The 14,527-nt window shown below is 40.7% G+C and overlaps 1 protein-coding gene across 3 annotated transcripts in view; it reads right to left on the bottom strand.

The window, feature by feature from the left end:
* Positions 1 to 1,710: 1,710 nt before the first annotated feature.
* LOC112254185 (metabotropic glutamate receptor 4) overlaps positions 1,711 to 14,527 on the bottom strand; it is a 339,519-nt gene continuing 326,702 nt past the window's right edge. Inside the window, exons 10-11 of one of the 3 annotated variants that reach the window (XM_024426488.2) lie at positions 8,860 to 9,106; positions 1,711 to 3,590 (exon numbers count right to left, since the gene is read on the bottom strand). In XM_024426488.2, coding sequence (XP_024282256.1) covers positions 3,541 to 3,590; positions 8,860 to 9,106 — 297 coding nt within the window. In that variant the 3' untranslated portion in view covers positions 1,711 to 3,540. Of the gene's footprint in view, positions 3,591 to 6,816; positions 6,908 to 8,847; positions 9,107 to 14,527 lie in introns of those variants that run through there. The other 2 variants (XM_024426489.2, XM_042324215.1) reach the window with 2 other exon arrangements.

Genomic DNA, 14,527 nt, shown 5'->3' with positions numbered 1-14,527 from the left:
GGAATGAAAACCAGGTGTGTAATGGGACAAGACAAAACCAATGGAAAATGAGAAATGGAGCGGCGATGGCTAGAAAGCCGGTGACGTCGATCGCTGAACGACGCCCGAACAAGGAGAGGAGCAGACTTCGGTGGAAGTCGTGACAGAAAGTGACAAACTGACACATTTTCAAATGTCCTTTTTTCTCAAAAACAACTTTATATCAAAGGAGTGCCATTGATTTGATGGCCTGCACATTCATAGTTTGGCGTGAGAAGACGGTTAGACCTGATGACATTTTTCTGTCCATGACATTGCCTAGAAGCGTGATCGGGGATTTCTATTCAAGAAGCAGTTTCTACCTATCTTCATACTGTACTGTCTTTACTTTGCCTTGTCAATGGAAAAGACAGAACATTCTGCAGTTATACCCTGCATTTATTAATTTATTTAAACAAATATATGTTTTTACTTTTTAAAAATACATCTTTCCTTGGCTTATCTACATAACATGATCTGGTCATAGCCTGAATCTTCCCGGACTTCCTGCATCTAAATTAATAACATCACTTTATCACTCTCTCTCTATCTGACATGTCTGACTACTTCTCCAGACCAGGGGAGCGAGGCCTCCTCTCATACGGAACAGGCAAATGTTGCACTTTTACAGTCAATTATTACTTTACTGTTTCCCATTCTGAACAACAGACTCTTTCGGTCATAAAAATGCAATAAAAATGCAATACTGAGAGAAAACGAAGAGAGGCTTGGAATTTTAAAAACATTTTAATTAGAAATGTGATTTTGTATAAAAATAACTGGACATGCTCCACACACTTCATTAGTTTTCAATAGGTTTTACAAATACATAGTCAGATAGTCAGGCACTGTTTATTTTTTGTTCACATTTTTCCCTTTTCAGTTTTGTCGGGACATAAAAGCAGACATCATCAATCTATTTAATAACATACATTAACTAATTTCGTCAGCACTCAAATGATTTTATTTCTGCAACACAACTGGTGTTCAAAGTAATACAGAGGGATAGATGGAAAAGAAGCATTGGATTCACATCACAAGTGACCTCACAATTTTTCCCTAGAAAAACTAAAGGGCTGCTCAGATTTACAGAACCCACCTCTGATATAAACTATATATACAAAAGAATGTGGACAACCCTTGAAATTAGTGGATTTGGCTATTTCAGCCCCACCCGTTGCTGACAGGTGTATACAATTGCGCGCACAGCCATGCAATCACCATAGACAAACATTAGCAGTAGAATGAACATACTGAAGAGCCCAGTGACTTTCAATGTGGCACCGTCATAGGATACCACCTTTCCAAAAAGGCATTTGTAAAATTTCTGCCCTGCGAGAGCGGCCCCAGTCAACTGTACGTGCTGTTTTTGTGAAGTGGAAATGTCTAGGAGTAACAACGGCTCAGCCTCGAAGTGGTAGGCCACACAAGATCACAGAACGTGACCGCTGAGTGCTGAAGCACTACCAAGTTCCAAACTGCCTCTGGAAGCAACGTCAGCACAAGTACTGTTCATGAAATGGGTTTCCATGGCCAAGCAGTGACACACAAGCCTAAGATCACCATGCGCAATGCCAAGTGTCGGCTGGAGTGGTGTAAAGCTTGCTGCCATAGGACTGGAGTGATGAATCTTGCTTCACCATCTGGCAGTCCAACGGACAAATCTGGGTTTGGCGGTTGCCAGGAGAACGCTACCTGCCTGGATGCATAGTGCCAAATTCAAAGATTGGTGGAGGAGGAATAACGGTCTGGGGCTATTTTTCATGGTTCGGGCTAGGCCACTTAGTTCCAGTGATGGGAAATCTTAACGCTACTGCACACAATGACTTACTAGATTATTCTGTGCTTCCAATTTTGTGGCAACAGTTTGGGGAAGGCCCTTTCCTGTTTCAGCCTGACAAATGGTTTGTTGAAACCAGTATGGAAGACCTTGACTAGCCTGCAAAGAGCCCTGAACTCAACCCGCCAGGCCTAATCGCCTAATATCAGTGCCCTACCTTACTCATGCTCTTGTGGCTGAATTGAAGCAAGTCCTCGAAGCAATGTTCCAACATCTAGTGGAAAGCCGTCCCAGAAGAGCATAGGCTGTTACAGGAGCAAAGGGGGGACCAACCCCATATTAATGACCATGATTTTGGAACGAGATGTTCGACGATCAGGTGTCCATATACTTTTGGTCATATATTGTATTTATTCAGAGAGCTGTAGGCGACTGAAATGAGTACTGGATCCTTTTGCATTTTGTCTTGAGTAGGTTATTTTCTGCAGCTTGAGGCATCAGTCATAAAGTATACGAACATATCCCTGAAGCATTTTACAGAACATGACAGTCCTCAGAGATGACATTTTTTTGGTGTGATGAATTAGTCTCTTGATGGATATCATCTTGGGTGAATGAATACTGTGTGGCAACTCGCCAGTGCATACTTTATCTCCATTTTAATGGATTTAGATCTGTACAACTTAGCTGTACCTTGAGTAAAAGGACAATTGTATATAGTAGTGTTGTGTCATTCCATGTGGACTGGGCACTGGTAGGTGTATGGTGCTTAAATAAATCATATCAATAAATGAAAACCTCTATGTGTGACCAGGAGTATAGCTGGTGGAAATGGATTGGGGTCAGCTACGGTATTTCACTGTAGGGCCTCACTTTAGGGGCCTCACTTTAGCACAAATAAACAAAGATCAATCACTAGACCAGTTTGGAGAATACGTACAATAGGCTCAGGCCCAAACAATGGGAACGACACTGCAACATAGTTTGAACGCATTCTAAATATTATTTTTTTAACAACACAACACAGGATGTTCAAACTGGCATGCTTAAAATCAATAATGACCATATTCCTTGTTGTCAACATCATTATATTTTTTTTTATGATGGAGTACAAGTATCCTGCATTGTTGGAATAATTTTTTCCATCCAGTATTTAAAAAAAAACTGGAATACTTTTAGATGTATATCTTTTAACAATTACATGATTTAAAGTCTTCCTAGACATTTAAGGACGGACCACTCTTAAACTGGTGTTTCTGCAACTTCCCGAAGCACTGAGAGCAATGTCACTTACTGATGACAACACTGGCAGACTACAACATTGCGAATTGCACACACCTAAACAGATTCTTTCAATTTTCAGCTTGAGATGGGAAGTCATAGTGAAAGAGAAGGTAACGCAGAAATGTAAACAACAAGAAGGGATTAGAAGCCCCATCCTGCATGAATCCTCTCTGTACTCTGGCCAGGAGGGAAGTGTTTGTCTTGTCTGCCATGGCCAACACAAGATGGAACATCACAATTATACTGTATTTGTTCTGTTGGGGTCCCCTGAGGGTCCCTTCCTGCATCTCTGTTTGTCTTTTCTCCGTCCTTAACAATGGCTACTCCCTATGAAATTCTTTAGTGATCCTCACATGTCCCATGTCCATTTTCTTGCTCTATTTTTCCCCCCGTTTCCACTGCATAAGAAAATGTTCCACGAGGTGACCATCCTGAGCAATGACGATGGCCTTCCTCTCCTAGATTGCATGGTTGCTGTAGCTGATGTATGTTTGTTTTGTGGTGAAAGCTGAAAGAGAAGAGAAAGAAGGAGATGAGATCAACGCAGAGACAAGGTCAGCGCGACATCAAAGTTATTGCTGTACTGTATACACTGTGGTTTGTAAGTAGTGGTGCAGAATTTCTACTTTGTGCTTAGTACATTGACAGGTGGATATCAATGATGACATATCCAGAAACATAAATTATGTTATATCCACCTAAGAGTAAATACCATGTCGTTTCAGCTACAGGTTGCACCAAGTTTCATATATAGATGTATCTGTAGGTACACTGAGTATACAAAACATTATGAACACCTGCTCTTTTCATGACTTAGACTGACCAGGTGAATCCAGGTGAAAGCAATGATCCCTTACAGATGTCACTTGTTAAATCCACTTCTATCAGTGTAGATGAAGGGGAGGAGACGGGTTAAAGAAGGATTTTTAAGCCTTGAGACAATTGAGACATGGATTATGTACTTATGTGTGCAATTCAGAGGGTGAATGAGCAAGACAAAAAATGGAAGTGCCTTTGAACGGGGTATGGCAGTTGCACGTGCCTGGTGCACGAGTTTGTGTCAAGAACTGAAACGCTGCTGGGTTCTTCACAATCAACAGTTTCCCGTTTGTATCAATAAATATACACCACCCAAAGGATACCCAGCCAACTTGACACAACTGTGGGAAGCATTTGAGTCAACATGAGCCAGCATCCCCTTGGAACGCTTTTGACAGCTTGTAGAGTCCATGCAAAATTGAGGATGTTCTGAAGGAGGGAGGAATCAATATTAGGAAGGTGTTCTTAATGTATGGAATACTCAGTGTATGTATTTGAACAGTAGTGTGTGTGTACATTAAAATAACATCAAATTGGTACAAAAATACAGTGTAGACATTGTTCATATTGTAAATTACTTTTGTAGCTGGAAATGGCAGATTTTTTAATGGAATATCTACATAGGTGGACAGAGGCCCATTATCAGCAACCACCAGTCCTGTGTTCCAATGGCAAGTTGTGTTGGCTAATCCAAGTTTATCATTTTAAAAGGCTGATTGATGATTAGAAAACCCTTTTGCAATTATGTTAGCACAGCTGAAAACTGTTAAAACCGGCCTTTAGACTAAAAAATAAAGGAGGACCAAGGCACTTTCCATATAATTAATTAAAATGCCTTTAATTGTATGGCATGTTCAATAGAAACAAAGTTTTTAAACATCCGACGCGTTTCAGCTGCATGGCTTTCGTCAGGGAGTACAAAGAAATAATACAATGTCCTCTTTTGAACAGCTTTTCCAATTAGCCCTAATTGGAAGAGGGAGTGCTTACAAAATGTATTGGACAACACCTAGTAAGCAATACTATACATTAAAAAGTGAAATACTGTAGCTATGTTGTCAAAAAATTCAACTCCAAGCTAGAAGTATCAGAATGCCTAGAAAGGTAGTTTGAACCTTAAATATGACTGAGAGAAATGTCAAGAATAAGAAAGCAATATATTACATAGTGCACTAGAACACAGCAAACATGAACAACAACAGTCTAAACATAGCTGAGGGCAATAGAGCAAAATGTCCACTAGATGACAGCAAATGGACCAATCACGACCCTACAGAAAAGGTGAGAAATCCATATCTTCATTTAAACCAGGGTACTTAGTGGCCTGTAGTTTGTAAATCCATATCTTCATTAAAACCAGGGTACTTAGTGGCCTGTAGTTTGTAAATCCGTATATCTTCATTTAAACCAGGGTACTTAGTGGCCTGTCCTTTGTAAATCCCAAAACTTTCCCTTTGGTTTAACTGTTTCTCTTTGCCTGGAGAAAACCAACGTGCAATAATTCAGAATCACATCCGCAGAGGAGGAAGCTGTTTCTTTCAACTTAACGAGCAGTGACGATGAGGATCACCCCAGACACTCCGAGGCCAGCTCCTTCCAAGATTTTTTAGATCAGGAAGAGGAGTCACGCAGGTTCCTCAACAAGAGAGGGAAAGGATGTGGAAGAGGCCAACACGGAGGGGGAGGAAGAAATCAAGACTATCCAACCACACAGAGCAGGACCAGAACAAGGCTGTGATAAACTTTTCTGGAGAACCCCTTTCTGATGATTGTGTTAGGATTTGTCTAAAGGACTGTCCTTTGCCCCCACATACTCAACAAATTAATTCAATACAAAGATTGACCTATTTTGTTTCTTCAGGAATCTACATCTGAAGGCTTGGTACAGACAAAACATCTCTCCAACTACAGACAGGTCAGGCAGTTTCTGTGCCCTCAAAACACCTTTTAAGCCCAAGTCCACCTTTTGTCCCATCGTCCAGAATGCCACACTAAATACATTTGCCACAAAGTTGAATTTTGATGTGGAGAATCTGTTTAAGGGTAAAATTGACTCCAACCAAACACTACGTAATCTTTCTAAGACAGAGAGGGATGCAGTTCAATCATTGTCCAAAAATGAATGGATTGTGGTTAAAAAATACATTTGTGCACCAGGGCCTCCCACTCTTTTTTTCTATTCTGGTTAGAGACAGTTTGCGCTGTTCTGTGAAGGGAGTAGTACACAGCGTTGTACGAGATCTTCAGTTTCTTGGCAATTTCTCGCATGGAATAGCCTTCATTTCTCAGAACAAGAATAGACTGACAAGTTTCAGAAGAACGTCTTTGTTTCTGGCCATTTTGAACCTGTAATTGAACTCATAAATGCTGATGCTCCAGATACTCAACTAGTCTAAAGAAGGCCAGTTTAATTGCTTCTTTAATCAGAACAACAGTTTTCAGCTGTGCTAACATAATTGCAAAAGGGTTTTCTAATGATCATTTAGCCTTTTAAAATGATAAACTTGGATTAGCTAACACAACGTTCCATTGGAATACACAGGAGTGAGGGTTGCTACGTAGATATTCCATAAAAAAATCTGCCATTTCCAGCTACAATAGTCATTTACAACATCAACAATGTCTACACTGTATATATGATCAGTTTGATGATATTTTAATGGACAAAAAATTAGTTTCTTTCAAAAACAAGGACATTTCTGACTGACCCCAAAATTTTTAACAGTAGTGTGCACATATACATATATATATATATATACACACACACACACAGTATATTGTCCCTGTCGTATTTGATACAGTGGGGGGGCTCTCAATCCCCTCCCAGACCTCCAAATTCTTATTTACAATGACAGCCTACCAGGAAACAGTGGGTTTATTGCCTTGTTCAGGGGCAGAATAACAGACTTTTACCTTGTCAGCTCAGGGATTTGATCCTGCAACCTTTTGGTTAGTGGCCCAATGCACTTCCCACTAGGCTACTTGCCGCACCATCATGCAATGTGTCTGTAATGGCAATGACAAATGGTGCTTATTCAAATACCTATGCACTGTATGCCCCTTGTAAACAGATAGGCGAGGAATTTGTGCTTGCTATCAAATCTCCCTCTCCTCACTTATTGTTACATCGTCACTGTTGTCGTTAAACTAAATACATGTTTTTAAGATAAAGGCCTATGTGTAGATGTTATGTAACGCCACACCATGCTCAGCATCCTCGTCCTTTTGCCATCAAATATTTGCAATGTTGCATTCAATATAAACAACTACAGTAAATTGCCTACAATGTATTTTTGGGGAACATCTCTGTACTTTTGTTATCAGTGGAATAAAAATTGCAGGGGCTAAATAATCCCCAAAATACTGTAGGCTAGCTCTCGGGGAACCGTGAATCATCACGATTGTGCATCCGTCATTAAGATTTACCTACAAACAGGGAGTCTATCTCTATTGACAGACATTACCGACATAGACCCTCTTTTCTTTTCTGTGGGAAGCGAGCCAGCCGTGTGGGTGAGTGTTTTGGCCATCACCTGAGACATTTTCTGCTGAGTCAATGGTTGAAATCATTATTTACCACAGTTGTATAAAGCCAGAGTCTGTCCCAGAAACCACCAAGCATTTTTATTGCTATTGAAATTAGAGGGAGATGGACTCAAGCAGAGAGAGGTTCAGCTGGTTCAGAAAGGAAACTCATTTACCTCTCAATTAATTACACCGGGCTTTGAACACAAAGCCACAAATCTGAGCCAAACTGCTGAAAATATACCTGTTCAGCATATTGAACAGTGTCTTTCTGTGATAGTCAACCGAATGCGTTGAAATTCTAAAATAAAACATGGTTGTTATTATATATGGTGTATAACAAGCATTGAAATGGATCTCATACATTCAATACAATACAATAGGTTAATTGTGTATGGCGTTGAGGTATCTGGTGAAGGAGGACTATACAGTATACCACTCCTGGTATTAAAGCCCTCCTTAGTGATATCCACACACAGTGGAGATTTTGAGCCTATTATGGAATGTTTTAATGCCTCCCTCAACTCACAAACTGCCTCAAAATTTAAAATTGCAGCTCATTTCCTACATCAATCGAAGTGTAAAATAACAACGACGCAAGGTGGCCAGTAAATAATGATTTGGAGACTTTGCTTTCCACCTCTTAAATCAATTTATTCACATCATTTACAGTGCCTGAAGGGTAAAATACATTTAACATTTAAAGACACACAAGGGGGCTCTCAACCAAGGCTGACATGTGCACTGAACAACAATATAAACACAACATGTAAAGTGTTGGTCCCATAATTCATAACCTGAAATAAGGTGAAGCATATCAAGAAGCTGATTAAACAGCATGCTCATTACACAGGTGCACCTTATGCTGGGGACAATAAAAGGCCACTCTTAAATGTGTAGTTTTGTCACACAACAATGCCACAGATGTCTCAAGGTTTGAGGGAGTGTGCAAGTGGCATGCTGACTGCAGGAATGTTGCCAGAGAATAAGAAATTCATTCATTCATTTCTCTACCATAAGCCACCTCCAGCGTTGTTTTAGAGAATTGTGGGTGAGCAGTGTGCTGATGTCAACGTTGTGAAAAGAGTGCCCAATGGTGGCATTGGGGTTATGGTATGGGCAGGCACAAGCTACGGACAACAAACACAATTCCATTTTATCTATGGCAATTTGAATGTACAGAAATATCGTGACGAGATCCTGAGGCCCATTGAGAGGCCCATTTCTTTTAATAAGGTATCTGTGACCAACAGAGACATATCTGTATTTCCAGTCATGTGAAATCCATAGAATAGTGCCAAATGAATTTATTTCAATTGACTGATTTCCTCATATGAACTGTAACTCAGTAAAATCTTTGAAATTATTGCACGTTGCATTTATATTTTTGTTCAGTATATATAGCATATATTAGTCTTCACCTTATAACTCACCTTGTGTTTCCAGGCTCTCACACAACTCGGACTTGGCTTCTCCGTTGGGACGTAGGCTCGCCTTGGGGTTGAACTTGTTGGACATGGTGGCAGCTGTGACCACAGCCTTGAGGCTGCGTGTGCGTTTGGGAACGTTCTGCTCCGGGTGCCTGAGGATCACGTAGACCTTGGGCATGTACAGCATCCCCAGAGAGACAGATGCACTCAGGCTCACAGAGATGGTCAGCGTGGTTGTCTGGATGTACATCTGTAAAGTAATGTCATGGAGACTCTGTTAGACCTACGGATCGAAATTGGTTAAGTGTAGGGTTAAGATTAGGGTTAATGTAACCGGTGTCGGGAACCGTACACAATCTGCCGGGCTATATTCCCTGTCTAAAGTTAATAAAGAGCACTAAGAATCGACAGTTACTGCTCCACCACATCCCTGGTGGTTTACTCTAGATGTTAATGCTCATGTCAAACCCTCTTTCCTCTTTCCTGTCCATTTGTCCTTGCTGTATGTCCTTCATGAAGAGACAGAAATGATTTGTGAAGGACACAACATACGCCGTACAATCCATGACAAAGCTTTACTCTTCACCAAAGTTCTTGTGCCTGTGTAACGAGTACGTGTAATAGAGTATACACTGTAAGCCTAAAGCATGAGACATGTTTGTGGTGTATCACTATTATTCATTACATTTCACATGACAGAAGTCAATTATTAATAAAAGGTATCTGTTGGTAGGATGGCTTGATCCTCTCTTCATAACCCCCCCCATCACACACACACACACACACACACACGCACGCACACACACACGCACACGCACACACACACACACACACACAACCACCACCACCGCGGTGCACGCAACCAAGACTCTCTTGTTTGTTGATTTTCGGCAGTGCTTGTTTTAACATGGCCATCACGTCAACCTTTAAAACGGAATGTCATAACACCAGCCTATCTGCCCTATTCTGATTCACTACAAGCTGCCCCATAAAAAACTAAATAACCTCATCAATTTTTGATCCATGGCTGAACATTGTGAATCACAGGGGAGGGCCTTGCTGATCAGCAGTCTCCCTCACTCCATTTTAAGTGTTTGCAAAGCAGAACTATGTTAATTAGGCCATCTTATTGAGAACATTAAATGGGAGGGACAGGCTCGTATGAATTGTAATGTATACAGTACATTGTTACAAATACTGATCACCTAACTTGATGAGGGAAAAGCAATTAAAAGGTTGGGCTAATATAAGATGGTATAGACCCAAATTATTTTATACCATGACACTGTATGACCCAACCTAAAACAAACATAATACACACTGACACATCTCGTTTAACATGTAATGAAATCAATAAATACCAATAATGTGTTAACCTGTAAGGTATTTGACTGAGAGACCATTAGAATTCTAATCTGTTCGGTTTGACTAGACCTTCGTAGCTAGCTATCTTATCAACATAGTGTAGCATCCCCAGACTTTACTTCTGCTAGTGTGTCTTTGTTTGTTTTTGTTACGTCTATCCCTCTAAGACGCTCCGCTTTCTCTCCAGATTGCTTTGCTTACCACCTAGGTGAAGCGCAGCACCATCGAGAATAGTGGATGGGACGTTAGAGGAGCAGATGCCAGCGGTGGTAGAGCCTCTCACAGCTGTGGAGACACAGTCCACTAGTGCTCTGCTCTGGGCTGTGTTTGGCTCTGCAGTCTTATGGGGGGACTCAGGACCCAAGATGTTATCCATGGATTCATTTAAGAACAAATAAATAAACGGGGACAATCAGGACAAGTTGTTGTGGGAAATTATTTGATAGATTATTTGGTTTATGTTATCTGCTGCTGTATTGTACTAATGGTTCAACTTTACTTGACACCCACTGCCATATTACGTTATGACACGGTCATAACCATGTCATAACAGCTGACATGACATGTCATAACCTGTCATAATGTGGTCATAACACTGCCACGACCCATATATTTACACTTGTTGTGACATATATTGCGTTATATTATGGCAGAGAATCAAAACCTTTCCCTGCCAAGAAGTTTCCTTTAGTTTGAAAGTTTGTTTCATAAGTCCTTTGTTGTTGTAATGAATTTTTTGCAATCATGTTTTTTTTCATCATATTTTAAATAACTTAAAAATACACTTTATGACACTGTCAAGAAGCAGTATGACCATCCTGTGTCACAGGTAACCACATTAAGTGTTTTAATAGGGCCTGGGGCCACCACAAGCTGCCAAAACAGCTTCAATGCGCCTTGGCCTAGATTCTACAAGTGTCTGGATGGATGTGACACCATTCTTTCACGAGAAATTCCATAATTTGGTGTTTTGTTGATGGTGATGGAAAACGCTGTCTCGGGCGCCACTCCAGAATCTCCTGTAAGTGTTCAATTGGATGGGATCTGGTGAAACACACACACACACACGCACACACACTTTAAACCCCCTATGCTACTTTCAGACCCGTCTTTCAAAGTCACTTTTCTTCTAGCCAAAATAATGGACAACTGGGCAATTAATCATGATGGGATGTTAACTTCTAAACCCTCATACCACCGACTGGGGTTATTTTGACCATATCATAGTCTAAAGGCGGTTTATTCAATTCTTCACATTTTTCACGACTTTGTCAGTGAACTTGTTCTTAATAAATCTAAATAATTGTTTAGTGTTTCTGTATCAATATGGACTTTTTATAAATTCAATTCCTTTATGGTCATTTTGACTCCAGTGTCAGTATGTCAGACTGTCAGAGACATTGAAGGTAGGAATACTTCTATATGCATCTATTGTACATATGTGGCCAAAGGTTTTGAGAATGACAAAAATATTAATTTTCACAAAGTCTGCTGCCTCAGTTTGTATGACAGAAATTTGCATGTACTCCAGAATGTTATGAAGGGTGATCAGATGAATTGCAATTAATTGTAAAGTCCCTCTTTGCCATGCAAATGAACTGAATCCCCACTACATTTCCACTACATTTCAGCCCTGTCACAAAAGGACCAGCTGACATCATGTCAGTGATTCTCTCATTAACACAGGTGTGAGCGTTGACGAGGACAAGGCTGGAGATCACTCTGTCATGCTGATTGAGTTTGAATAACAGACTGGAAGCTTCAAAAGGAGGGTGGTGCTTGGAATCATTGTTCTTCCTCTGTCAATCGTGGTTACCTGCAAGGAACTGCATCATTGCATTGCACAAAAAGGGCTTCACAGGCAAGGATATTGCTGCCAGTAAGATTACACCTAAATCAACCATTAATTGGATCATCAAGAACTTCAAGGAGAGTGGTTCAATTGTTGTGAAGAAGGCTTCAGGGCATACAAGAAAGTCCAGCAAACGCCAAGACCATCTCCTAAAGTTGATTCAGCTGGGGGATTGGGGCACCACCAGTACAGAGCTTGCTCAGGAATGGCAGCAGGCAGGTGTGAGTGCATCTTGACTGCTGAGAACTGGGGTAATGTCATTTTCTCTGATGAATCCCCTTTCCGATTGTTTGGGGCATCCGGAAAAAAGCTTGTCTGGAGAAGACAAGGTGAGCGCTACCATCAGTCCTGTGTCATGCCAACAGTGAAGCATCCTGAGACCATTAATGTGTGGGGTTGCTTCTCAGCCAAGGTAGTGGGCTAACTCACAATTTTACCTAAGAACACAGCCATGAATAAAGAATTGTACCAACACATCCTCCGAGAGCAACTTCTCCCAACCATCCAGGAACAGTTTGGTGACTAACAATGCCTTTTCCATCATGATGGAGCACCTTGCCATAAGGCAAAAGTGATAACTAAATGGCTCGGGGAACAAAACATCGATATTTTGGGTCCATGGCCAGGAAACTCCCTAGACCTTAAGCCCATTGAGAACTTGTGGTCAATCCTCAAGAGGCGGGTGGACAAACAAAAACCCACAAATTCTGACAAACTCCAAGCATTGATTATGCAAGAACGGGCTGCCATCAGTCAGGATGTGGCCCAGAAGTTAATTGACAGCATGCCAGGGCGGATTGCAGAGGTCTTGAAAAAGAAGGGTCAACACTGCAAATATTGACTCTTTGCATCAACTTCATGTAATTGTCAATAAAAGCCTTTGACACTTATGAAATGCTTGTAATTATACTTCAGTATTCCATCTGACAAAAATATCTAAAGACACTGAAGAAGCAAACTTTGTGAAAATTTATATTTGTGTCATTCTCAAAACTTTTGGCCATGACTGTATATAGCTGCCTTCGTGTTGCAGGACCCCAGGAAGAGTAGCTGCTGCCTTGACAACAGCTAATGGGGATACATAATAAATACAAAGCATGTCATCATGCAGAGTTGACCATTAGAATTCATTCACTGTACAATCTATACATTTGAATTACTGATTGGCATTGCAGTTCTGTTGAATAAGCCTAAAAATTAACCGTCCACCATGGGGCTGTGAGTGTATATCAGAGCAAACCCATTTTCAGACTGACTACGACAGTAGACTGGCTGGATCATTCACCTGTACTTCTCCCTTAATCTGCCTCTTCCTCAGCACATTCAGAGCAGTGCATATTGGAGGAGTGCTATTGGCAGACCTGCACATATAGAACATATGATTTCTATGAACCTGCATTACTTTAGTGAGCTGGATGTAGATGGGCATTTATTGGGATGACTCAGGCTTCAGTCATGACCACTGAAAAACAAGGTCAAATCAGGAAGTTCAGCTCCCCTTTAACACCAACCTTCCCACCACTGCTGACCTTATGCCTCACCTTAAGACAAAAAAAAGCAATTTTTTTGTTTTCATACATTTTTACGGTATAGCCAATTTTGACTTTGCGGCTGGCCCATCTAGTGAAAAACGCTTAGCTCTGCCTCCAGGATAAGTTTCATCCTAATAAAACGCCAACGTGCGTCAAACGCCAATTTCGCTACACTCGCATTAACATCTGCTAACCATGTGTATGTGAGAAATAAAATTTGATTTGATTTGATTTGACATGCTCCATCTTAAGACTGATGAATAAAAAGCACTTTCAATTTCCGTTATTGACTAACATTCTTCCTGGGAAACAGTGCCGCTTCTAGGTTTTACTCATAGTTCAGTATGGCATATTCAAACAACAGGCTATGAATCATTTCAATATTCATTTCAATTTCACAGCCTCACAATGGTTTCTGTGGTAATAGTCTAATTAAACCAATAAAGATTTTTTTCCCCCGGGGACTCTAATGTGTTGTTGCTGGAGAACGTGATTTACAAAGTGACTACAATGTTTTGGCCTTGATTAGCTTCTTGTCCAATCCCCTCCTCTCCCTCTAGGAAAGCACAGGACAACAACTTCACGCTTGTGTCATGTAGCCGATGCAACCAGTATGAAATCCTAGATCTTATCCAGGCCTCTGTGCTCTGTCCCATTGATCCTCATTGTGTTCTATTAGGCCTCTGGGACAGCTGTACAATGAATAATGTTGTTTACATATGAAAAAACAGTCGCACACTCCATATATAAACTCCCAGTAATTTATTGGGTATTTACCAACGTTTTGGCATCACTGTACCTTCCTCTGGTTAATGTCATGAATACTTGAACCAGGTTATGAAGACAAACAGTGCAATTAGTGCAACCAATGACAATTTGTGAAACTGTTAAAAAAAACAATAATTTATGGCATATTAAATAT

Source organism: Oncorhynchus tshawytscha, linkage group LG07 (assembly GCF_018296145.1).
Source record: "Oncorhynchus tshawytscha isolate Ot180627B linkage group LG07, Otsh_v2.0, whole genome shotgun sequence".
NCBI lineage: Eukaryota > Metazoa > Chordata > Actinopteri > Salmoniformes > Salmonidae > Oncorhynchus > Oncorhynchus tshawytscha.
The sequence above is the reverse complement of the archived record's forward strand: the minus strand, read 5'-3'. Positions and strand labels throughout refer to the sequence as shown.